This window comes from Melozone crissalis, unplaced genomic scaffold, assembly GCF_028551555.1.
Source record: "Melozone crissalis strain CALT ecotype California unplaced genomic scaffold, PUWL_Pcris_2 ptg000013l_1, whole genome shotgun sequence".
Classification (NCBI taxonomy): Eukaryota; Metazoa; Chordata; class Aves; order Passeriformes; family Passerellidae; genus Melozone; species Melozone crissalis.
This window is the reverse complement of record NW_026535791.1, coordinates 59,723,687-59,751,072: the sequence shown is the minus strand read 5'-3', so window position 1 is coordinate 59,751,072 and position 27,386 is coordinate 59,723,687. Positions and strand designations below refer to the sequence as shown.

The following is a 27,386-nucleotide window of genomic DNA, read 5'->3' as shown; positions in this document are numbered from 1 at the left end:
ATAAATTTGAACAGGAAATGCCACTTGTATTGTCAAGCTTCAGTTCACATTAGACAACAGTATTACAGAAAGAAAACAATACCCTCCTCTCCCTGTAATGATTTTGTGGCATTTACAAGACATCTTTTTGCTCTCTAGGTCTCTTTCATCAAGAAATATTTTTGTTGACATTACACACATACCAAAGCAAATTAAATTTTAGAAGTTTTTTCCAATCTGTATATTGATGGGTAATTAAGTGGAGACCCTGATTTCTTCTCAAAGTTTCTACATTCAGGTTTGCAAAGAAAAAAAGGATTTTCTTGTCTGGGATTATATAGACAGTGCACTCTCCGGAAAATAAGAGAGAAATTCTGGCCTTCTAAGAAAACTGCAGGTTTTCTCTGTGTAGCATCTAAAAGTGCATTCCTTTTAGAGATTTTCTCTTCTTCACAGCACAGCATTAAGATTAAAATTTATTCTAAACTGCTAAAAGAAAGACAGCAGGCAAAATTCGTAACTCAAACACCCCCTGATCACTGCTGCAGAGGTCAGAGGAACAGGAGGGCTGCCTCTACACAAGATGCATGATAATTTAGCTAACTTGAGAAGCCAACCAGCCAACCATACATGTGGAAATAAAGGAATCTGCAGGAAGATTTCTGCTACTACTAACAGAAGAAGAAGAAATGGCAGCTAAGTTTTCATAAAAATAGCATTTTCTGCAGATGAAATTTCAACTTGGGAGCTAAATCAAGAAAGAGAGTTTGTGGACTTATTTCAGACAGTTTCTTCAGCATCTGAAAAGTTGTGAACAGATCAGTATATCTTCCCTTATATTTCAAGATGGAGAAAAAAAATCTAAACATCACAGAAATTCTGGGAAGACTAAAAAAAGCTCTTCTAGCAAAATCTGCCCCTACCAGTAAGACTAACATGCTGCCCTTTTACATCTTACACACAACATATGTACTTTTGAGCCAGGAGGAAAAAAAAAAGGATAACCACACAGAAAATAAGTTCACTGTGAAAGCTTGCCCAAGCATGACAAACAAATACTTCTTGGAAAAAGGGGAAGGAAAAGTGTCGTGATCTCACCAAGTTTATTATCACAAACACTGGAAACACTCTGTGGGGAGAGAGGATAAAAAAGTGCAGAGTGAAGAGCTAAGGGCCAGGGAATACATGGGCTAAAGAAACTGGGAAAAGAAGGCAGATAAATGCAGCCTGAGAACAGATTGGAAAAGAGAACTGGGGTAAGGCACCTCGACTGAGAAGTTAGTGCTAAAACCAGCATAACAAATAAATGAATCTGGGAACATTAAAATTTTAGTGGAACCCAATTTAACTGAAAGCAGAGGAACGGTGAGAATTCAGAAATAGCTGCAAACCCACTAAAAGCACAGATGAGTCTCATTCCACAGTGTTCTGGTATGCATGGGGGATGAAGGCAACAGGTTACTAGCTATGCCATCTCAAATACTCGAAGCTGACAGCTGTGTGACAACTGCGTGGGTATCCATATGGTGTTCCATGATGAATTTTGTATTTGAGAAGTCTAGAAAATTATGGGGGGAAAAAAAAAGTAAGTTTATCACAGTATATATAAGCAAGGCAGCATTTGAGGGGAAAAGGCAGCATTCTTTCATTAGAAATACTGGTATATGCAAAAGAAACTGAAGCCCTTCTCCAGGCCTAAAATAGAAACAGCAACCTCCAAGGCTAAATTAAACTGAGAACAATTATATTCTGTGCTTTAAAAGACTCAATGAATCTACACAGAAGGCCAGATATTTCCTAAGGTAGAGCCTATCTCATTTAGGTTAAGCAGCTAAGAGTTAGATATTCCATGTGAATTGTCATGACTTTCCCCACAGTCAGTAAAAGCAGGGAGGGAGAGAAGATCTGGCCAGAAGGTTACTGGTTTTAATAATTTCCAGATGGTAAGAGCTGCTTTTCGGATTTTGGACTCTCTCAACTTATATAAACGAGGGAGATTGGTTATGCAAGACCTAAGCACTGAAACAGTGGGTGAGATTAATTCCACCCAAGTTACTTAACTTTGCAGCCCTTCTGTCTGTATATTTTATTTTTGCATGCACAAACTTAAATGCATGCACATGTTTTTAAGGTACATTTCCAAATCTTATCAAGACTAGTAACCTCAGGGATATTACTTTCTCTGGATCATTATTCTCTGAGTTGCATTGCTACATTAAGATCATCACAGTTCATTGGATTGTACTTGTAATTAACATGCTGGAAACACAAAGTATTCCAAACTGTGCTACTGAAGTAAGAACATCTCCATTGCCAACGTAACTGCAGCGTCAATTCTCACATCCCACAAAGCAATCTGGCATAACTAGCAGCAAGACCAGAATTTCTGAAGCTCATCCTTCTTCTTTCACCTGCATATTAGAGAATAAAGTATATGTTCACTGGTGAGGATCTTCATGAAGCTATAAATATCCCTGCTAGGAGCTTTGCATTTCCTTTTCTGGTATAATTAAAGGTACTACCAGAGATCAATAAAACTTTAAATAATTTGCAAATAAGGTCCCATTACAAGCTTCCAGAAGAATGCTTTAGATCAGATCCTTGAGCAAGAGCTCAAATAGTTAACATTAAAGGTTTTCATAAGAAAATTCTGAATTTAGAATGCATATTGTATATTGACCTCCTAGAGCCATATTTCTCTCAGTTCCAAGGCACTGTAAATATGAATTTAAAAAGTGGTGAAAGAAAAAGTAACAATTGGAAAAGCTTTACGATTCTTTGTGGAGTAAAGGTTTTGAACCTTTTACTTAGCAAAATTTCTCATTAATGTTCAGTAACAGGATTCCTACTTCAGATTTGATTTAAGATTACTCCAAAAATCCAAAAGCTAAACCTGCGCAAGTAAGCTTGGAGGTTCATTGCAGCCCTTAGTCTAAACTAGATGCAGATATGCAAAACAAAGCTTCCCCAGAGGAAGGGTGCCTTCTGTCCTTTGTAAACTGATATAGTAGCAAGCCTTCTGGTGGTACAGAGAGTAAACAATAGTTCTAACAGCAGTTTGTTGACTAGCATTTGTGCTTGAATGTGCTAAAACTGACTTGCTTTCATCATAACATGATTCTGGGTGTGATTTCTCTTTTTTAAAAAAATCTACAATATTGCAGTATAAGATTATATAGCAAAAGCTCTGGATATGTAGCAATAAATAAAAAAGTTAGCAAATGAGTAAATTGGTTACTTTAAATGCAGTTGAAATCTTCATAGAAAAGAAAAGAAGAATTAGTCTCGTCACACAGGTTTCATTCAGGTAAGTACTGTTTGAATAGTCAATTATCACCACCTCTTCAAAAAATGAAAAGGTGGCCTTGAAGAACATTAATTGTTAACCTATCCCTAGTCTAAAAATCCAGATAAAAACCTCAAACAAATCCATAGATAAGAGATCCCTATACCTAATTATTCCTTTACTTTTGTCTTTCCACATATTTGCTCTTTGCAAGAATAAACTATGCCCTCATAATTTGATTCCTAGCCAGATCTGTTCAGGAAGGGCATGTTCTCCCACTGAAAAATTCTAGGTCTTATTGTTTACTGTAGATACAGAGCTATAAAACTAAACTGAGCTTTCATTTCCATTTTTCTTTTAATAGCTCAGAAGCGCTAAAAGATTGTCTTTGCTCACACAAACATATTTAGGAAAAAAAACAAGACACTTTAGCAATAAGGATAAATTTTCAGAAAGTTCCTGAAACACAATCTTCAGATGAAGAGATAAGTGAAAGCTGAGAAAACATAATCACAAGACTTGGGCTGTGAAATTTTTATTCATATTTTTGGTAAAGCCTTGTACATGCCTGCTATATACTTTGATAAAAAAGAGATTTATTGCGATTCATATTTTATACAGAGACACAAGTGTTCAGTTCTCCTTACATCCATAAAAATGGAAAGTGCAACAGTGAGCTAGCCATACATACAAAAACCTTTGCAGAAGTTACAGAGGGAACAGGCTGGTAGCATTTTTTAAAACTGACCAGAAGAGACCACTATGCTATAATTCATTAATTAAACAAATGTGTGTGTGTGTGTGTGTGCATGCACCCCTGTGCACAGCTCTGTAATGTGCACATGTGTAATTGGAAGGATGCTGGTAAAGGAATAGCTCATCTACAACAATACATATTAAACTTTATCCATTTCATTGAGAACCCTACTAAACAGAAACCAAGAATACTATAGACAGGCTGATCACCCTTGATTTGCTTTTCTGATCCTACCACCATCTAGACATCTACTCTGCATTCTCTTTTATGTTATTTGAGGAATATGGATGAAGGGGGCACTCAACCCCAGAATTTCTGAGGAGAAATGCCACTACCTCACTTTTTATTTTTTAAACTGCTAGAGCCCATGGGATGGATGTTGATTGGCCTATGTTTAGCCTTTCTAAAAGACAATGGGGAAGCTCCTACTGATTCTCTTTTGCTCCCCAAATAATTCCTTAGCATTGCAAGAACATTTCTAGCAGGAAGCAGGAACAGTAAGCAGTGGAACACAACAGTGGAAGCAGGAAGGACTTACAAAATTAGAACAGGTTCAGAGCCCAGGGTGCAAGTCCATCAGATACTATCCTGTATGTTTCTTAACACCATTCCTCACTAGCTGATGATTTGAGGGAGAAGAAATGGTAGGCACCACTTGGATGAGTTTTTCACACAAACAGTCACAGAAAACTTGATCCTGTAGAAGCAGCAGCTAGTCAGCTCTGCTCTGCAGATGGCATTGCCTGCAACATATTTCTGTGCATAAACATGGCATTACTCTATCTCTGTTGGAAATGTTAATTGATTTCAAGAAGATAGCTTGCCTCCTGGTCAAGATGCATACTGTCAAAAAGAAGAGGTAGGTGGAACCAGTAAAGTTTTTAAAGTCCTACAGAATTTCATCTTTCCACATCTCAGTGCAGTATCACACTTAAAAATATCACCTATCTCTGTCATACCTCAAAATAACATTTTTTTAAAAGCCCATCTATAACCTAAAGGAAATTAAAAAATGGTGATAATCCTGTTCAGCCAAAGTTAAGTCTAAGAAAACTGTTTTGCAAACAATTTCCAGCACACTAGAATCTGTGGTAATCTTCTGTTCTTAGAACTGTATGAAAAATATACTTCATAATATGCATTTGGGAAGGAGTTCTCAGTGTTGTAAGGATTCTTTCTTGACTGAAAGATTAGGAGAGCTGTTTAATAAGGCAGCACACTTCTATGCCAAAAACTGAAAAAAGAACAACCACCCTTTCAGAGACATAGGTATCTTGTTTCTGCTGCAGGAGCGTGTAACGGATCAGGGTAGGAAGAGGATATTGGGGGAAGAACTGAGTGCATGCGCAATCATGAGAAGAAACTGCACAGGGTTTCAAGAAAAAACACTGTTGATAATCGAGAATATTGTTCATGGGACGGTGCCTCAAAAGTAAAATTGAGTAAAACATTATGCCAAGCCCAGAAGGTTGCAGCACAGCTGATTCACAAGCAGATCATGCATCCCCCAACAGGAGGATGGCCACAAGGTTGCAGCTTATGATATATGAGCCCATCTTCTCTTGGCCCATCAAGGATTATGAACATACTTGTCAAGACAAACTCCAAGCAAGGAAAAGCAGAAAACAGACAGGTGGAAGTTGAAGAAAGCAAGATTGAAGCTAAGGACTATCCCATAACAACAAGCAACACCTAAACATCATATATACACAAAAGATGTAAGAACTTGTTTGTCATCACCACCCAGAGGACCTTCAGAGATGAAGTGGGGACATGAGAGTTCCTGACCCTTGTCCTCCATCCTGCATGCTGGAGATGCTGCCCAAATCAGACACCTCTCTCGAGCACACACACGACCCTTTATACTTCTAAGTGTGTGGGTACAAGGGTACAGGTGAATGAAACCATGAAGAAATGGGCATCCATGAGTACAATCACTTCACTTCAAGACCTGCAAATATTCCCTTTATGCAAGACTGACACTAAACTTCATTATACTGATCTTTGTACATCCGGTACTGTACAGAAATTAGTCTTGAGGAAGAAACAGAAGATGCCTTATCAAAGCTTTTAAGGTGCAAGCAACTATAAATTGGATAGCAATGTTGGCATCTGTTTCCAAAAAAGAGTTACCTGTTCTGTTCAGAAACAAATCCTCACTTTGCTACACATCTGAAAAAGTAAAAATAAAATTGCATAGAGCGTGTGATTTCTCATAATGGGCAAAGTAAAGCCATTATGTTCAACGGAGTTAGGGCTTAAAAGGGACTTGCATAAAATTGATCTAATTTAGCAATTTAAACAAAAATGAATCGGGGATAGTAAAAATGCAAATACTTTATAAATCCAGACAATGTTTTAGTTTTTATCTTAAATGAGAAAAGCATAAATAGATTTACTTTAGAAAATTAGAAGTGTGCAATCGGACTATTCTCAAAAAAAAGCAAGCAGCAGACTCATCAAGCTTTATTGTCCAGGTGCAGCTACACACAGCAAAAAGAAGTATGTTATGTGTTTTGAGGAGTTTCAGAATTGCAATATGTGTATAAGGCATAGATCTCATAAAGAATGACTCCAGTTCTCTGCAAACATTTAACAACTGCTGTTGGTTCAAAAAAGAGCACAAAACAGTCTTAGCAAAATTGGTCCCTATTCAAGAGCTCAGCCTGCCTTCCCACTGTATCCAAAATTTCTTGATCACCACACTCTGACATCAGGTTTGTCTAGTCCCTGACTTAGGCTTTTAGCTAGGATCAAACCACACATTAAAAGTACAATTATTAGGCCCTCTGCACAAGAATTTACAAGTTTGTACAAATTTTAACAGCTGTAATGGTATAAAAAGGAAACCACTTTCCTTTTTCCCCATTTATTGTTATCCATCGTTCTACTTTGAACGAGAAGTAAATACCACTATACTTCAAAAGAAGTTAAGAATTCCAAGAATTTTTATTCAAAAAGAATAGAAAGGTTGTTTTATATTTTAGGAGGGTATTCCATGAGTTAGGAATTACGCAGAAGTGAGTTATCCAGGAAGTGTAAATTGCTTTAACCAGGACATCCAGAGGGACAACTTACTATTTAAAAACACACTAATCTTTACTGATGAAAAAAAATGCAGAGCCAAGAAGAGCCTACAGTTTTCAGGAAAAAAAATGAAATTATAGGAAAGTTTTCACTGTTATTGTGAATGTTTTACCTACACTGTCAAAGCTCATTTTGCAGGATTCCTGAGTCTTAAAAAAAAGGACTTTAAATTCACAAAAAAAAATTTAGAAAATAAGGTAATGTGAATGGCATATTCAAGACACTTTAGTGTATTTAAATTTCAGATCAACTTGGTTTATACAAATAATTTTGAAAGCCAGACACATGACCCAGACCCATTTTTACCATGGTTAAAAATCTACATGAATGATCTTCTGAAACACTGAGTTAGGGCCTTTGTTTAAATACAGTGTGTCCAGAAATCAATGATTAACCTAGTGCTCTTAGAGCTGCTCATGTGTCCTAGAAAAGTTTAAAAACTCCACAAGAATCCCTCACAGGAAAACAATTAGCCTAAAATTTAGAAATACCATTTTGTTTGCATCAATTATGCTACACAGTAATTTGCAATTTGATGACAAGACCAGATTGTAATCCAATATTCAACCAAGTTCATACTACTACAGATGTAGTCCTATAATTAGCCATATGCTGTTCCCTCTCCCATATAATAATGTGCATTAACTATAAATTCCCTCGCTTGCACCGCTACTTTCCTAATGATCCAAGACCCTACATCAGGTCTCTAAAACTCATCTATTTCAATTTCTTCTGCTATTGCTTCTAAGAAATACTGTAATCATGCTCCTAAACTTTAATTATCAGTATAAAATTTTCAACTTTTTGCAAGAAAAAATTATTTGTATGGATAGCCTTGTTTTGGGTGCTCATCACATCCACGCTTAAAAATAAGATCTCATTTACAAGGACCTTAAAATGAGATACAACTCCACAAGCTGTTTGCAATTAAGAGCCATTAAGAGCAGCCACAGAACACACTGCTGCAGGTCTGAATATGATGCCTGTATTATTACAAGTGTAATGATATATAATCCCTCTGCAGATGGATTTTGCAGCAACTACTAGGGGGCTTGTTTATTGACTGGCAATCTTCCAAGCAAAGTTCTCAGTTGTGGCATAAGCAGTAACCTTTCACTTAGCAACACCAGTAGCCACAGCAATAATTCATATAAAAGATTATGTAAAATAGTATCAGAAATACATATAGTTTAAGAAACAAAAGAAAAAGGGCAAAAGATGTCTGGTTTATCCAGAGCCCTTAGTGTGACCAACTGGAAGAAACTGTCTGATTAAAATACTGATCTGAGATACAGTGACTGCAACAAATTGCTTTTCTTTGACTTAATTTAAATTGAAAACCATAAGTAATACATTTTACATATCCTTCCAAAGCAAGATGAATCACTCTTGTTATTTTTAACTCGGGCTTCTATGCTTCTTTCACCTACCTCCATTACTAAAGTACAAGGGTGACTCCCTGTTTGTCTCCCTCACCCTTGTTTTGAAGATGTTCTGCAGCATCAGCTGTCTCTGCACCCCAGCTTTGTACTGCATGAAATGTTATAATGGACAAGCCAACTTAAGCCACCCTAATTTGTGGTATTGAAAGCACTCACATTGGAGTGCTTTAAACTGAACACATCTGAAAATAAAAACTTTAGTATTTTCCCCTTCCACAGCAAATTAATTTCTCCCCTCTGAAAGCTCTCTTATCTTTGCCCTGCACCTTCCATTTCTAATATTAGCCGTGGGGAGCAAAGGAGGGATGGAATGAGAATTTTTATTACTGAATACCATCCAGATGTGAGCAGGGTTCATAACATGACAAGCACAAAGGAGGAGGTAAGGGAATGGAGTAACCTACAAGGGAACTTTCAAACACCAGTCTGGATTGTCAGAAAAGACTCAAAGGGAAACAACACAGCACAACTGCAGACATCAAAGCAGCATCATTCCATGGATATGGCTACAAAGTGACTCATGTTATTAATGAAAAACATTAACTTTCATAAAATCATTGAACATCCTTAGCTGGAAATGACCCACAAGGATCCTGGAGTCCAACTCCTGGCCCTGCACAGGACACCCCAGGAATCACACCATGTCCCTGCGAGCATTGTCCACATACCTGTGGAACTCTGTCAGGCTTGGTGCTGTGACCAGCTCCCTGGGGAGCTGTTCCAGTGCCCAGCCAGCCTCTGGGAGAAGAACCTCTTCCTGATATCCAGCCTAAACCTCCCTAACCACTGCCTCTGGTAATTTAATGCACTTAAAGATGCATTCAGGCCCACTTTGTTGAACCCTGCCCAGCCCTCTTAAAGAAATCATTGAATGTGACTGATAAAGATAGCAAGGGTTTATATACAATCAAATTAAATAAAATACTGAAACACAGCATATCTTAGCAACATATAGCAGAAGAAACAGACAGAAAACAATAAAGTAAATGAAAAAAAAAGATCTGGAACTACCTTACTTCATCCCCTCATCCTACATAGTCTTACAGGTGTGAACCCAAATGTTTACTTCAGTTAATTCCAGGACTCAGACTTTGAGAAAATTAAGACAACACCAAAGACCTATTTTTTTTTCCAGTAGTGTAAGTAATTTTAGAATCTGATCATTTCCTCAAAATTAGTGCTTTAATGGTTTTTATTAAGAAATGCATTATGAAAAAACTCTTTTAAAATAATTGAAGAACGAGAGAGACTTGGGAATAAGATTTTGAGGAAAAGAAATAAAAGGCAGCAGTAAGTATTGTGATATAGAGAATATTATAGCTCACCTTGGGAGTGAGAAGGGAGACTGAATTAGTAGTGGTCTGCTCAAGCTGTGGGAACTCAGCAAGTTCAGTTTCTATGTTCCATTCTGCACAACTATCTGATCTTTGCAGCACTAACAGTACACACATGAATCTTCCACTTCCTTGAATGTAAATCAGCACTTTATTGACATCAATCATATTTAAAACCACATTGATATAACGCTGTCTGATTGTCTGTTTCCCCCTGCCACAGGGGACTGAGAGGACTTTGGAAGAGGTTCAGGTGAAGACAAATGTCACAATGCAGCAATGAAAAATGAAAATTATATAAACTGTCCATAGCATATTCACATCTTCCCTGCATAGGAAGCAGTTACAGATGTTCATTTTAGGTCTCCTACATGTATAGAAAGCAATGCCTGAAGTGAATCAGCACTAATCAAGCTTGCTTCTCACTGTTGCACTCAAGGAAATGCCATGGAAGTAGAGTTTGGAAGTCCACAAAACAAATACTCTGTATCTAACATTTCACACCAGAATTCTGTAAAGAATTCAAGAGGTAATTCACTGCTTCACAGTGAAGTTGAAGCAAATGGTTATTAAACAGTTACTATGAGCTTCAGCACCACCACTTGCCTAATAGCTCTATTTTCTTCACATAATGCTTAGGACAGATCTCAACTCTTTCTACTGCAAACATTTAATACTGGCAAACTCTATTTATCCAGAAGGTCCAGAAAGTCTCATATTCATTGTATGTGTTTCACACAAGTTTTGGCACAAAACCCCACCAATGATATGAGGCTTTAGCCCAAGGAACAACAGCATTAATGGAATAATCTTCCATAGGCAAGCTGCCATTGCTGAAAGGAAACAGTATGCTGCATAGAGATTTTACCCTGGCAACAATTAAAACAAAAAATCTTGCCACAAAGCCAAACCAAATTTCATTAATTGAGAAAATTAGCATATTCCTTTTAATTACATACCAAAAAAAAAAAAAACAAACCAAAAAAACACCAAAAACAAAATAGCAAAAAATTTGAGGATGAGGGGAAAGAACAGAGGCAGCAATCTGGTCGCATTTTGAGAACTCAGATTTTTCATTTACTCCTCATTTAATTTTTCAATCAACCAAACAGGAAACTACTGTCAAATCAGTCACATCCAAAATAAGACAAAAAAGAGCTCTACCCATTTTAGTACAAAAGATTATACCATAAAAGTTAAACTGCAATGACTGTATTCTTCAATCTAGGTACTTGACTTAACACATGCTGGGGAGCTGAGGAACCTTAAGAGCCAAATCTAAAGAAAGTACATGAAAAAATACAACACACTGAAAAAACCTACAACTTTGACAAACAAGTACACTTAACTTTTAACACTAAAGGGGAATCAACAACATAAAAATGGTTAGCAGATCTGAAGTGTGAAGGTATTAATAACATCAGCAGACACAAGAGTTGGAAAAGGGATTCTAACATCGACCAGGGAAATTCAGAACTCTGCTTTCATGACAGTATTAGAGAAAACCCCAGTGTTCTCATTTGCTTTATGAAAGCAGCATGACCAGATTCCTGGTGCCTGTACCTAAAATTTCTGAGAAAAGACCAGGAGGAACTAGGAATGAGTGCACAGTTCTAGAAACATGCATTATGTGAACTACTTGTCATCATGATGGCTCCACTCTTTAGGGGTACAGAAAATGTAGTGGAATAGCTTGTGTGACCAGAGCTCTGCCACAACAGACACAGCTCATCATGTTAAATATCCTACAAAGGCAAGGAGATCCTTGCACAAGAGAAGGGGGCTTGAATGCATGTACATTTGCTTTTAAATAGCTAACACAAAAGTCAAAAGTTCTTGCATGAGGTTTGGAAACAGAACAATAGGGGGAACACCTGCTTCAAAGCACCTTATAAAGAGAGAAAAATAGATAAAGCCTTTTTAATGGAAGCCTTACAATAAAGTCCAGTTTTCATAGAGGACTTAGAGCACTCCAACATTTGCTGCAAGGGTAATACAGCATGATGGAGACAACCAGATTTTTGGAAAACAGAGAAGGCAATTGCTTGTCACCGATCAATGAACCAACCATGATAACCTCAGAGGCACTGTGTGTGCACCCTGACAAGAGACCACTGTGCAAGGAGGAATTAGTGATGCACATCAGAGCTCACCTGAGCTGGCCCAGGCCCAGCTGGACTGCAGGACAAACTCAGCCAGGTCACTGTAGCAGAGGAGCCTGCAAGCAGCTCCCACTCAGCATCTGCCTGGCCTTGCCTTTATCCAGGGATGTAGCAAGAAGTTCTCCTGAGAACACCTTTCTGTTTGACAATGGAATTGCTCAGGAGTTTTCTTTTAAAAGAATCCTGCAACAGTTTGAATAATGAAAATAATGAAGAAATCCTTCTTACAGACTGGTCTTCATAGAATGCTGCACTCTGATCAGAGGCCATTTTGATGCTGTTCAACTGAAGATTCCCAAAATCTGAAGGAATCTAAGATCACCTGTTCCATTTTTACTTTATTATAGTGAAGTTAATACTCACTGAAGAAGCAGCACTTTAAATTACAATTTACAGAGCCTGTGTTCCTTTCTTATGGGTATTACAGCAGACCAGCATCTCCACCATGACAGTGGAATTTAAGATTCTGAAATAATTAAGAGACAGGGACAATAGAAATACAACCCTGGACTTTCAAAAGAACAGATTTCATATTGTTCTAGGATCTGCTTGGAGATAGCCCTGAAGACCAAAGGAGCCTATGAGAGGTGGTTGTTCCACAAGAATTACCTCCTCTAAGCACAGTGATGGCCATGGGAAAATTTTCTCAAGTTGGCCAGCATTGGTAAAAGGGGAATTCCTGACTCTGCTCAAACACAAACAAATAGTGTGCAGTGTGAAGAAGTGGGTTACCTGTAGAAACATTAAAAAAAAAAAAAGTTTTCAAAGGGAAAACCATGACCCAGCTAATCCATAGGGATTCCAATAATAAAAGACATGAAAAAGGCTGAGATACTCAAAAGAAATGTAATGATTCTGCTACATATGCATATTCACTTTATTTTCTAATGAGTAAAATGTACCTTTCTTTAAGAGATCAGCAAATATTTCTTTAATGTATTCTGAGGCAGACAAACAACTTACCAGAACACAATGCAAGAGTATTACAGAAGGCTCAAACAAGGCAAAATTAAATATTAGGCTAAGAAGACATTGCCTGGAAGTATTAAACCTATTCCAGAGGTTATTCTTCACTATTCTTCAATGCACTGAAGTGCTAAATAATTCTAACTAGCATTTCTTTTTGTTTCTTTTTAATATGGGAACTGAGTGGTGTTTATCTCAAAGAAAAAGGTCTAAAAATGCCTCATGCTATTAAGAACCACCAAAACACATTCCTAAAATAAAAGACAAAAAACCCCATCTCATTAGGCAGGAGATGTTGGACTTATAAGAACAACTGGCACCAAACTTCCAAATCATTAAACTGTATACCCTCAGGCTCCAGACCTTTGGTAACACACAGCACACTGCAAGAGAAGGAGAAGTCAAGGAGATTTCATCCATTTCAACTATGCTTTTAGAGAAACTGCATCACCACACACCTTCCTGCACACCTGGCTAACCTAAAAAGCCACCATCGACTTATGCGTACAAATACATGAATATAGGCATAGAATCATAGAATGTCCTGAGTTGGAAGGGACTCACAAGAATCATTAAAGTCCAATAACTCCTGGCCCTGCACATGACACCCCAAGAATCAGAGCGTTTGCCTCAGAGCCTTGTCCAAGTGCCTCTCATGGTCTGACTGCCTGCTTGGATGAACCCATCTTCCTCTCCAGCCTGGCTGGCGGTGAGCTGTGCTTCATCCTGAGAAACAACCCCTGTTCTAGCATCATCATCTTCCTCACTTACCTCACTTCTATAAACTCTACTTGCAGCTGCAATTACCAGTGTTCCTCCTACAAACACAGTTTATTATCTCACAGTGCAACATTACCTTTTCATGCTGGCTTTTGGCTTCATTTTTTCTTTAGGCTTCTTTCTCCATGTGCCCATCTTTGGAGACCTATGGCCTTACCACAGCATCTTCCTATCATACTGCTGCCCAACAACTCTGCATGAAGCAGGAGGACCACTTTGTAAAGTAAAATGCATACTGCTTTTACTTAAAGGGCAAGCATTTGACAAGTCTTAAACATGAGCAAAGATTCTTTTCCTCAGCCATGATCTCTGACACTACTGAAGTGTTCAACTGGCTTCTGTTTTCAGAAAACAGCAAAATCCAAACAAGCCAAGACAGCATTTTTAAGTAGTTTGTAACTATCAAATGTATTTCCTGTATTTTTAAACACAATGCACTTCAGTGTATTTCCTTAGGAAATATCCTCTGACTAAATGAAAAATAGGAAAAAGCTTTTCAGAGCATCATCTCTGCTTTTTTTCAACAATACTTGCATTATCATAGCATCAGAAAAAAAAACCCCTCAGATAAACAAGTAATCTTTATGCACAAACCACAATTAGCAATGAAGGATTTGGGATAAAAACAGTCTGTGTAATAACGTAAATACAGTCAATTCTAGAGGACCTAGTTTAGCTTTTCTGGCAATGTTCTTTTACCAAAGGAAAAACACATCTAATAATGACAAGGTATTTATTCCTGATTTGTTCTTGCCATTCTCTCCTACTTAAATCTATATACATATGCCAGTGAAATGCACTGAGGTAAAAAGCTATATATTTACTGAAGCACTAGTGGATTATATGTTGGCAAATTGCTGCAATTAAGAGCTGGCTCCTCATTTCACACAAAATTGACCCTCTCAACAATACAGTGGAGATATATTGACTTAAAATAGCTGGGAATTTGATTCTGGCATATTACCACTATTTATAAACATTAATATAAATACCTCTATATTCAAAAGTATGCCCAGTAAAAAATTAAAAACAAAAAAACCAAAAAAACGAACAAAAAAAAAAAAAACCAAAAAAATCACAAAACCCACACAAAAAAACAAACAAAAAAACCCCAAAAAAATCACCAAAACCCCCAAAAGAGCAACAAAAAAACCCCAAGCCATACATCCCTGCACGTCCAGGTAAGTCTGTTAAGTCTGTATGAAAGTGTATTTCATCTTTTTATTCCTATACAAGTAGGAAAGGCCAACATTTAACTTTTAGACAGCTACTCCGTTTTTGGTAAAATAGACAGATTCTAAACTTGTGCTCTCAGAAGCTCGGTGCAGCTTGTTTTAAGTGAGAATCATAAATCAGTTAGATGAAAACAGCAACATGTCCTCACCTTTTTCTTTATATCTCCAAAAACTGGAAATCCTAGGTCTTAGTAAACTCACCTGCTAGAAGCTTAAAGCAATACCACTTTGTTTTAAATATTTAGCACAGCTGTTTCCATCAAGACAAAGCTGTAGAAAAAAATGGTGAGACTACTAGAAAATTTAGATGCTCACAAGGAAGGCAGCAGTCTTACACAGGCTGTTGGAACATTTCCCTGTGCTAAAGGAAAGACTTTCCTTTCTAGATATCTGGTGTGGGCAAGGTATTCTCATAGGAAGCTGGGCAACAGCTTACCCTGCCAATACACCATGCTTTTAGAGTACTGAACTCTTCTGCATGAGCATGAATAGACATGCACAGCTTAAATTTCACTCAGCAATGCAGGAAATCTGAGAAACTTATTGAGTCTGGGTGAGGTTACTTTCCACAAAGAACAGAGATGCCTAGTACAAACTGCATCATCACTACCCAGGTGTTCTCAAACTACTCACCCTGAATTTTCATACCATAAATATCCAAAAAGATCCAACTTACCTAAGTCACTCAACTGACTGTTGTACATCCCCAAGCCCAACAAGGCTTCAGCTGGAGAGGATCTTAAGTTCCAATTTATTTTTCCTTTTTTAAGCGCACAACAGTGTAAGACACACCAGATAGAACCACACACTGTGTGCAAAAACCCTTCTGTGTACACGCTAAAAGCCACCATAGGAACATAAACCCTCTGCACAGTCCTAACTTTTTCTAGAAAAAAGGTATGAACTACATAAAAAGATTTGTATAGATTCTTGGATCACTTAAATTCTGTGATTCAGAAATGTTTTGCTTCAGAGAAGTTATTTTGTTAAATGACTTCACTGCAGCTTCAAAGACAGCAAAGTTGTTTGTGTCAGCTCCGTGCTGATGAGCGGAAAGTTCAGATACATGCAACTTATACACTAGTTAAAACAGTGTAGACAGGTTGCCAGACTTCATTTTTGTATCAAACAGAGGTTTTTCTTTCCTTCTTAACTTCTTCCTTCTCCAAATTAAAATCAACAACCAAAAAAGTCACTGCTTTCTCACTGCTATTTGATCATCCTACAGATGTCAAAATCCCTCATGGACTCCCCTTTCTCTCCCCTGCCCCTTCCAAGGCAGCCAAGTGCTTCTACAGTAGTATCTGGCAAATAGTTTGGCATTCTAATTAAGAATGCTTGAGCAAAACTGTGTTCCAAAACGTTTTTGGTCTCTTTTCTTAAAAACTCTGTAAGTTTAAATTAATTAAATATTAGTAATATTTCAGAGAAATATTAAACACAAAAAATTGAGATCTGGTACTAGATATAGCCATTTCCCCTGAAACTTGCAATTAAGATTGCTTTAAAGTAACTTTCTGCAAGGAAAACTCCACCCCAGATGCCATGTCTCATACATATTAACATGTTAGCTGTCATCAAAGGCCACTGCTTCACTCAAACACCAACATTTCCCTCTGACTTAAAAGTAATTCACTTACCTTGTGTCTGCATTTAAGTACAACGCCATAGGCTCCTGAAACAGAGAAATTGAGAGATAAACCATCTCAAAAGCAGAAAAAAATTAAAAGTGGCAAGATAAAACAGTGTTCAGCAACCTCCTAACTACAGAAGTAACATTGTTCCCAGTATTATTATTCAGAACTTACATATATAGATACTAAATCTCTGTACACTGAAACAATTCCATAAAAATTGCTCAAAAGTAAATGGATTTTAAAACACTGAAATTATTTTTTTAAAATATGCTTGCAGGTAAGTTTGAGAACTTGCATTTCCCTAGTACCACTAATGAGAAATCAACACATTAAACTTTTAAAAGGAAAAAAAAACCAAAACCACAAAAAACCCCAAGCCTCCACAAAACTGTTCTATTTCTCTTCCCTTCGTTTCAGCTTCCAAACTCCTTCATCCATCTGACAAGGAAATCAGCAGAAGCTCTAGATAATAAACACGTACAAGAAAAATTGTGCAGTTGGTAGCTTATTATCATCTAAGTCAAATCTACAAAATTCTAATTAATCTTAAGATACTACTTACCTTCACCTACAACCCCAAGGATCTCAAATTTATTCATCACATTACCAATGTTAGGAATCTTCATCAAGACAAATTCCTCTTACGGTGAGAGCCACAAAACATGGCACAAATGGGACCCTCTGAAGACTTTGCAAAAGGCAGTTGTGAAAAGGCTCTTGGGGAAAAAAAACTTCCACCTTGATCAATCAGACTTCTCACACACTCTTAATTTCTAGGCAATCAATAGCTTCCTGGGGAAAGAACAGAAAACAACATAATTAGTACTCTGATTTATTTCAGTAAGAGAAAGCAATGGTACACAGACATTACACCAATATAGTTCTAACAATTTTAACAGACAATTAATTTACTTCTACATTTGAAATCAGGAGAGCTTAGCAGCAGCTATAATGGACAGAGCCCACTGACACCATACATTTGACACAGCAGCTGGCCATGTAATCCCATACACAGGATGTCTATTACAATAATAACTAACTGGCATAAAGTAATTTTCTACAGAACCGAGGCAAACAAAAATGTTGTCAGGAACAACCTCAGTAAGCAAAAATAAGCTTGTCATTATTTATGGTCTGCTTGGTGTATGTTGATAGCTAGGTACAGAAACAAATTTTGTTTAGTTATTTTCTCATTTGTCCACTGTAATGATAAAAAGGAAATGGCAGAAAGAACACTCCACAGGAGAAAATAGCTTTCTGCTACTATTTTCTGTGATTATTAAGAAAAAAATGAAAGGAAATTAATTTGCTAGACTGAATAGGAATGAGATTTTAAAATTATTTCCATTATCAGCTTATTTAAGAAATAATACAGAAAAGATAATGTCTTTAAAGGGTTTTTTCCATGTTCCCCAAACACTGAAGTAATTTTTCAAATTAAGCAACTATATGTAGGGTAAAGAACAAAGGTTTTTGGCTGTTTTAGGCTTAGCACTCTCTGCTATCCTATTAGAAGCTTGATTTTACTAATTCAGACTGCATTTGCCCCCTTAATATTAAAGGCACATATCCCACATTCAAGAATGGGGAAAGAAAAACCCTCAACTGCTTTCACCATGAATTGGAAATATACCATCTTCACAATTCAGTGACTCAAGGACAGAACTACTCATGAAGAACAGGATGGAAGTGAATACATTTAATTAAGTTATGTGTAATGGGTGAGTGTGACCCAATAATGCTGGGTTCAGCTCACACAAATGGGATGTCACTGTAAGCCAGGGGTGCTGGCCAAAAGCCCAGTTTTGACATGGTCATAGACAACAAAAGGACAACCCAAGGGTGGAGAGGAATCATAATGACATTTGCTTCAGCAAGACACAGGCAGATCATGTGGGGAGGGGTTGTTAGTTTAGAAGCAACTCCAGGGTTAATCAACCATGGTGATTTGAAAATAAAGCAGTGAGTTCCAAATTAAAGGGACAGTTAGGGTTTTCTGGTTTGCTTTTGTTTTTTAGAAAAAGCTGTCTAGTCCTTTATTAATTACTTCAGTGGTTTAATTTACTGTTTTAATTAATCAGTTTTTTTCTTCACTGGTGAATTGTACAAAATACTCTTTCCTTTCCCTTCCATATGTTCTCCTCCTATTTCATTTGGCATCTCCTCACAAAAGCCTTTTTGCTGTTTGTCCAGACTTTCTGGTTACACTAACGAACTTAAAAAAAATGAGGTCCTGGAAAAACAGGAGCATCTGCTCAGCTGCACCCATCAACAGGAGAACAGAGCCCACACTGAGCTGCTTCAGCTTTCTGCTGGAACAGGCTGGTGCCAGGCACAGGGTGCAGCTGAGTGACAGAAATACTGCCACAGGGACCTTGAAACAACCACTGATGCCACCATAACGCAAGTGAGACACAACAAAACCAGTCAGCCAAGCTCAGAACAGCAAAATTACTTGCCAGAAAGAAAGGAAAAGTCAGAAAACATATATTGTTTTCTATCAGCACTATTCAGTAACATCACCAAATCTGTTACTTCAGTTCCCAACATTATTCACCGACAAGTCCTACCAGAAATTAGTTTGTGATAAATTGATTACTGTCATTCTTCCTAACAGTGTGCACAATACTTCCTAGATATATGATGAAACAGTAAAGAAACTTATGAGATAATGTACCAAAAGCTCAAGAAGAAATTAAGATGCAGTTTCCTTTTTCCCTCATTCATAATTTCTAAATTTCTCATAAACTATTTAAAGCTATACAGGCCTGCAGCTTGTGATCCACTATTTTTATTTTCAGTTCTGCAAGTTTATTCAGCATGAATTCTAGTTTTTTACTGGGAACAAAGGTTAGACTTAGAAGCAGCTCATCTTCCTTTCTGAAATCCCCCAGCTGGGGAGGTTGTGGATCCCCAACCCCAGCAGTATTAAAGGCCAGGCTGGATAAGCATCCTGTCTAGTGGGAGGTGTTCCTGCACATGGCAGGGTTGGGAGAAGATGATCTTTAAGGTCCCTTCTAACTCTTAAAATTCTATGGTTCTATGAAATGCAATGCTGTATATCTTCTCCCTACTGATCACATATCACCTTCCCTTTTCACTTCATTAGAGGAGACACAGAAAGCTGATCCCCTGCTACCCCTGAATTCATGGCACCTAGAGAGGCATTTGCAACTCCTTAAAGATAAAATCCTGCCAACCCACTTAGTGATTTTCACTCACCATCGGTGACACACTTCAGCTGGCCCAAAGAAACACACAAAGCAGCTTCCCTGATTGTCCCCAGAGTGCATCAGGAGTGACCGACACCACAGGGAACACAGCGGGGCTCCCAGAAGCAAACTGCACCCGAGTGAGCCCCTCTTCTACACTGGCTCCTCAGCTTTGTGCCCAATTCTGCTGAGGGCACTTTATGAGAACTTCATCTTGAAATTAAAAGGAAACTAGTGAAAGATAGTGGCACACAGCAGTAGTATGGGTTCATATACAAACACTTTTTGCCCCAACTCTTTTGCCTCAAACTGGGCTATAATTCAAACTTTAGTGAAGTTAGACTAGTTAGACCCATTTAATCTCTAGACAAAATTTATATGCTTATTTGAGATCTCTGTCTTCAAAACCTGCTGAAAGATTAAAATCAAGCTGCGAAAATAATTGTTCAGTGGCTGTAGCCACTATTTGGGATTCTTCCGTTTTTCAAAAAGCACTGGCCTTGTTAAGAGTGTTTCGAAAATCACTGATTCTTGCAGGGAATCTGGTAACATGAACTCAAAACTCCACGAATGACACAGAGTCTTAATGATTGTCAGAGTGAGTAACTGTAATAACAAAAACAAGGAAAAACCCCTACAAGTTCAAACAAAAGCTTAAGCAAAACAGAAGCTTAAACAAAAAAGTAATTTCAAGAGCGTTATCCATAGCAAGAACTACTTTATTCTGTAGCTTAGTGAGGACAGGCTGGATTCTTTCAAGCTGAACACTGGAAATAGCAAGGAAAACCTCAGCTAATAGCAAGGAAAACCTAATAGCTGCCACGATTTCATTCTTTGCACTGAGTGCCACACTGGTCTGTTTTCCTAAGTTGCTTGCTGTCTAGAATAACCCTTGAAGAAGTGGAAATAAGGCCCTCATTTACCTCTCAAAGGCCCTCAGTATGGAAACAGAAGTCATTCTCCTAATATCCCTTTCTAAGGCAGCCAGATTCACAGCACATCAACAATTTTATGAATTAAACCAACAGATCTCCAGATCTCTGAGATGCTCTCAACATTGACATGATATTCTACAAAAACAGAGCCAACTCAGCAAAATGAAACGTCATGAGATGAACACAAAAAAATTAGTTTTGTTTAATCCAGAAGTGTAACATTGTGAGATGTTAATACAAAAGTAACTGTTCTGCAATAGCACGAAAGGCTTATATGTAAATCCCAGAAAACATACAAACATTTTCAAACTGAGCATAGAGCATTATGGTACCTGAACATTTGAATTTAAATTGAAGCAGTGGGGAAAACCCCCAGCTTTTTCATAACTCCTTTTCCCTTCAGGACCATTAAGAATTCTAGTGCATCACCCAAAAGCATCAGACTTAACCACTCAACCCAAAGCCTCAATAGTTAGAAATGCCATTCTTTAGTTCATAATCATCAGTATCTGTGTGGAGAGAGAAGCACTTTTTACACAGATTTTAGTAGATACACTTAGCGAGAATAATGAAACGTGAGGTAGATGTTTGGCTTCACAAAACACAGAGAAGTAAATCTGTTCTAGAAATACAGTTAAATTTGTATATTTACATCTTGAAAATCAAGTATTCAGTTAATTTTATTTATCATGACAGAAAGAATTCAATCTACATCCTGCTGAACTTAGTTACAAACATCTAACTGACTTCAAAGTCAGCCATGTGCTTTTAAAATCAAACTTCTTGCCAGCAGATAATACACCCCTCTTGCTCTTCTAACACAAAAAGTAACTTAATCTGTTTTATTTATTATGTTTACCCACCACGAGGCCACAACTAGGAATTTCTAGAGGCTGATTTACATTTTCCTCTGTGCATTAACAAAACAGCAGGTCCCTACAAAAATGTAAAGAACCTATACCATACCACCTTTGATGGTTATGCATTAATCCACACCCTGGCATGTCTTCTGTCAAACAAGGTTCATGGATGAAAGAAGCATTAACCACTTCTGTCAGCAATGATGCATCATTCAGCACCTTTACTCTTCCTCCCCAGTACACATGTAGCTCTTTTCATTGAGGTTTTCCAGGAAAACCTCAGTTAGACTTACAAGCACCCAATTCAGTGTTAGAGCAGGTGACAAGGTAAAGAAAATAGGTGAGATTTTTTTTTTCCTGGATTTATTGATCCTGAGGAATGTGTCACGTTCATTATAAGGAATTACTGATCAGGAAGAAAAAAATCAGTATATGAAAAGCTGAAAGGAGGAAGCCAGCAGTAACATTCTGACCTAAGGAATGCAGAGAAAAATAATCCAATCATACTCCTAGTGACATTGTACCAATCTCACTCCATAATTTGGAAAAAAAGCTACCACTTTATTTTTCCATTTTATGGAGGGACAGTAGACCTTCTAAATGAGTTAAGATTCTGAAGAAAGAGCCATCAAGATTTCACAATATGAAGAAATCCACAACAAGGAAGATGAAAAAAAGAATAAGCTAAGGAGATAAAAATCAACAATAACTTAACAATTATAGCAAGCCATTTTTCATACTCAAAACTTCAATCTGTCCTCCTCTGCTCATAAGAAAAAATTAGGAATGAAAAGAACAGCTGGTGAAAATAAATACAAAATGTAGAAAGCTGTCAAAGTTGAACAAATTATGTAAAAGCAAAACACCAAGGTTCCTTGCACAGGCTCACAGATTTTAAAATTCAGTTCCAGAAAGCTTTTCTTGACATTGCTAATATCAGCATTGGACCCTGATTTCACTATTGCTGGTTTTTGGAGAATTTGCTTGGGGTTTTTTTGCTTTTGGATTTTTTAATAGCTGTTGATACACCAAAACCTGCAAACGCATCTGAATGATTATACATCTATGGAAGGCATCATCACTTGAACGGCCTAAAGGCAACAGATCTCAACAGATCTCCATGGCCACAAGGCCAGCAGTGCATGGGGGAAGAACTTGAACAAAGTTCCCATCCTGCAGCAAGCAAACAACTAGAAAAAGGGTTAATCAGTTCCCAACTATCCAAGATACCTGTTTGGTTAAATTCCTAATGGAAAACTGAGCTTGAAGGCCAGGGAAGAAATAATGATTTGGTTTGCTTTATCTTGTTCTATGAGGGCTCTTTTTTTGTATCCAAGTACAGATTCAAAAATAAATTCAACTCACCCTGGATATATGAACTAAATTCACTTCTCTGAGTTAAAACACAGGATTCACGATCTTCCCTAACAGCTGTGGCCAACTCAAAAAGAGTGGGTGCTTAGCAGGATGCTTCTAAGACCATACTGACAAATAAGCAGACTGATTATGAAAGCACTGAGCACAAAAGCAGCTCCCATGAGTCATAACAGGAGGACAGGAAAGACAATTTTGCTTCCATTTTAGTCTTGCTCTCCAGCAAGAACCTTAACAAGAGAGTCTATTGTGGGTGTGACAGCTTCTTACGCACTTGATGCCGGTCTTGGCGCATGCTGGGGGGGCCTCACTGTACCTGTGGCAGCTCTGGGGGAAAATCATCAGTGTGCACAGGATAAAACTCCCAACAGCAACCTGGGAAACCCAAAGCCTTTGCAGTCTCTTCTGGCACAAGGTGCCTGACACTTTACACTTTCATTTCTGTCCAATACAAGTGCCCAACATTTGTAGCTGAAGTGAAAGCACACCTTGGCTTAGTGATGTATTCTTAGGCAAAGAGAAGGAATTATTTTTTTTTTTTTAGATAATAGAAAGTTTTATTTTATAACAGAATAGCTTGTTGTGGAAGAAGCTAATATTTTTTTATCTGACACAATATTTGTAGTAGTCTCCTTGGAAGCTGGTTCTTGATTTTAATCTTTCCTTCTCTCTTCTCAGAATACCAGTCTCCAGTAATATCCTATATTAATTTGTCATGTTGCCTATGATTTAGTCCCATATTATTTCTGACAATCTGCCATGGACTTTAAATCCTCAATATATTATTACAAAATAATATTACAGACTTTTTCATCTTTAGAAGCACCAAAAAAAGCTGGTATTTTCAGTTACACATCAGGGCTCACTTTGCAGCTAATTCCAATGTTTAAAGATACATTCTTAGGAATAAGAATGAAGGAAAAAAGGCACAAGAGCAGAGGGTGTTCCTGTCCAAGAAAAGTACAATATATTCTCTTGAAGGGGACATGCTAGAAGCAGCCAGCCAGCTGGAGCTCTGCTCTGGAGTCTGAGCTCAGCAGGGCAGCTGTGGAAGAATGGAGCTGCCGAGTGTGCCCACCACGCTCCGGGTCCCTGGCATCCTCTGGCATCCTCTGCACAAGGGCAGCAGCCCCGACCAGCCCTGCACAAAACAACACATGCACAAGTGCTGGCCACTTCAGGAAAAGTCCGCTGATGCCTCTTAACTGGATCAGCCACTGAATCTTTCATACATGCACACACAAAGCATGCTGGTGATTTTGTGAGACTGAAATTCTGCTAATCTGATAAAGTTTTCCCCCTCCTTCCAACCCACTTTTGTGTTCATTGTTCTAAAAATAACTCCCATTCACATTCTAAAAGTCAGATGTTCCTCGCTGCACTGTATTTGGCTGAGATGGATCTTTCTCATAAGAGTACAGAAAAGTAAAGGTGAATAAAAAGTATTTATAAATAGCAAAAAAATGCCAAAACTAAATTCTGTGGGCATTCTAATGCAGATCAAAACAACTGCAATGACTACTCTTCTTGTAATCTTCAAGCATATAATTAAATACAGATGACTGGTTCACTATCTGAACCAAATAGGAAAAAAAAAAAACAACGCAAGAAATCCCTTTTTCTTTGAAAAGGGCATGTCAAATACATAGAACAAACAAAAGTATGAGGTGGGAGCCCCCCAAAACCTTGTACTAAATCACTAATAAAATACAATACATACAAATGAACAGCACTACATTCTACACTATAAAATCATTTATCATTGCTTCTTCACGCATTTTCCAAGCAAATAATTAGAAACATTTTATTTAAATAATAATGATCCACCTTATACAACGCTAACCCTGAAAAGAATGCCATCAAAAGTTTTAAAAAACAGACAAAAAGAAGCCACTCAACAACTAATGTTCCTAAGACAGGTCATTTCAAGAATAAATTCATATTAGTATGCAGGCATATGTGCAGGAGCACATAGAAAGAAACAACTGAAAGATTTATCACAGGGTCTTCTGTCACTAAAGTCATTACAAGTGATTAAAATATGCGGTAGACAAATGGGGTACATTGGGGTTTTTTGGGGGAGTGGTGGAGGATTCTGTAATAATTTTGTTCAGGTTTGACTTACTTTTTAATTCCACCAATTCTTCTCTAATTCCATCAATCTCAATGCAGATTGGTTAAAAAAAACCCAAAGAAATTAAAACCTACAGAAACATCTCTCCATATGAAGTTTCATCTGAATTTGAAGATATTGCTACTAATTCACTGTGTGAAACACAATTACAAGGTATTTGCTCCAGTTTTACTAGTCAGGAATTGAACAGAGTATGATTAATACTAAAAGTGTAAAAGTGTACTAAATGTGTTTATTTTACACTTCATAGTTGGGGCTTTTTTAAGATGAGTATTATCAGAGTAACTGAACACTAACCATGTTTAAATTCAAAGCGAGTTTTGCTGTGCTTTCTAGTTGGAAAAAAAAACCCATTAAACTTACACAGGTGAATAAATCAATTAAGTAAAACCCAAGTCAAGAAGACTAATCTCCAAAGTGGCTCAGACTGCATTAAGGGGTTATGACCATCACAATAAGATGAAGTTCAATAAAAAAGAATCACATTCCAAATGAAGAAGAAAAAAAACCTCAACAACTGACATTTCTCCTAAATTAACATTCTTTGTCAATTGTTAACTGTTATTAATATCACAACCTAGTAACTTAAGCTTCCTTGAAGCAGAGGATAAAAGCTTAGAGTGTTCTGGAATGCCTCACCAAGGAAGCAGCGGCAGCAATGTATCATGGACCAAAGACAATTTGAGGGAGGACTCTGAACATTAAACTGAAAACTCGGAAATAAAGTTTGTGTTCAATGCAAATCCACTGCAGAGAAAGTGCAGCAACAGAGCGTTGACTTGTGCAGTCAGGACAGATGTCTTCGTGCTGAGCCACCTAGAACACCTTCAGGCAGTGGAACTTCAGTTTGCTAAATTACTGCAAACATTTTTGGAAGATATATTAAGGTGACCCACTCAATTTGCAATATGTGCAAGCAATTTTCCAGTAGAGAAAAAAAAAGGCAAGAAAAGCCAAATTTAATGTGGTGATGTCATCCAAAGGCAGCAGAAAAATAAATATTCATTATACTCTCTCTCCCCTGTCCAGCCAAGAACACAGATAAGGAATTGGCTGGCTGGAGGCAGCCAGAGAGTTGTGGTCAATAACTCCATGTTCCAGTTGGAAGTAGGGAATAAGTGGTGTTCCTCAGGGCTCTGTGCTGAGTCCAGTGCACTTCAGCGCCTTTATCCCTGACATAGACAGTGAGATGGAGTGCACCTCAGCAAGCTCACAGATTACAGAAGCCGAGTGGTACAGCTGACACAACAGAAGGACAAGATGGCATCCAGAGGGACCTGGAAAAACTTGAGGAGTGGGCCCATGAGAACCTCATGAAGTTCTACAAGTCCAAGGGCAAGGTGCTGCACCTGGGTCAGGGCAAACCCAGACTGGAAAACAGGGCTGTGAGAAGAAGTCATGGAGAGCAGCCCTGCAGAGAAGGACATGGGCTTCCTGTGGATGAGGAGCTACATATGAGCCAACAAGTGTGCACCTGGGCACACTGGGCTGCAGCAAAAGCAGGTCAAGGGAGGGGATTCTGCCCTGGTGAGAGCCCAGCTGTGCAGCTGTGTCCAGCTGTGGGGTCCTCAGCACAAGCGAAAGGTGAACATACCAGAGCAGGTATGGAGGAGGCCACACACAAAGATGGTGAGAAAGCTGGAGCACATTTCCTACAGACAAGCTGAGAGAGCTGGGGCTGTTCAGCATGGAAAAGACCCTGGGAGAGGGGACTGGAACAAGGCGGGCACTGAGGTCCCTTCCAACCAAGCCCTTCGTGATGCTCTGAGGAGCTGAGCAGACAGAGCGACTTTGGTGACAGTGGATGGCCAAGGTCAACCCCCCACAGATTCCTAGTTGTAAAGACATCAGCATGATGATGTTGTCTTTTCCTCTCCTGCCTATTTCAACTGATGGTTGCATTCTTGGGTGTTGTCTTTAATTTGATGTTAAGCTCTTTGATGAGGAAACTTTTTGCTATCTTGAAGGCCTCTGGTGGTGTTATAAAGCAACTAAGATATAATGTTTGAAACCATGCTGTGGTAATGGTTTTTGGCATGAGCAGTATGCTGTGGTAAAATATGAGTCTTAAGGTAAGTGAAAGTCTTACCAGAAAACTCAGGAAAAAGCTTCAAAATAACTAGGAGGCAATTTGATCCATTTCTGGAAACAGGATGTCGTAATACTTTAATTTTTTAAATAATAAACAATGTCATTTCAATGCCAG

General features: G+C 38.0%; 1 protein-coding gene across 3 annotated transcripts in view; it reads right to left on the bottom strand.

The window, feature by feature from the left end:
- Nucleotides 1-27,386, bottom strand: part of CDKL5 (cyclin dependent kinase like 5) — a 129,682-nt gene that overhangs the window by 64,086 nt on the left and 38,210 nt on the right. For all 3 annotated transcript variants that reach the window (XM_054272149.1, XM_054272151.1, XM_054272150.1), the window contains exons 2-3: nt 17,228-17,457; nt 16,669-16,703 (exon numbers count right to left, since the gene is read on the bottom strand). In XM_054272149.1, coding sequence (XP_054128124.1) covers nt 16,669-16,703; nt 17,228-17,291 — 99 coding nt within the window. In that variant the 5' untranslated portion in view covers nt 17,292-17,457. The remainder of the gene's footprint in view (nt 1-16,668; nt 16,704-17,227; nt 17,458-27,386) is intronic.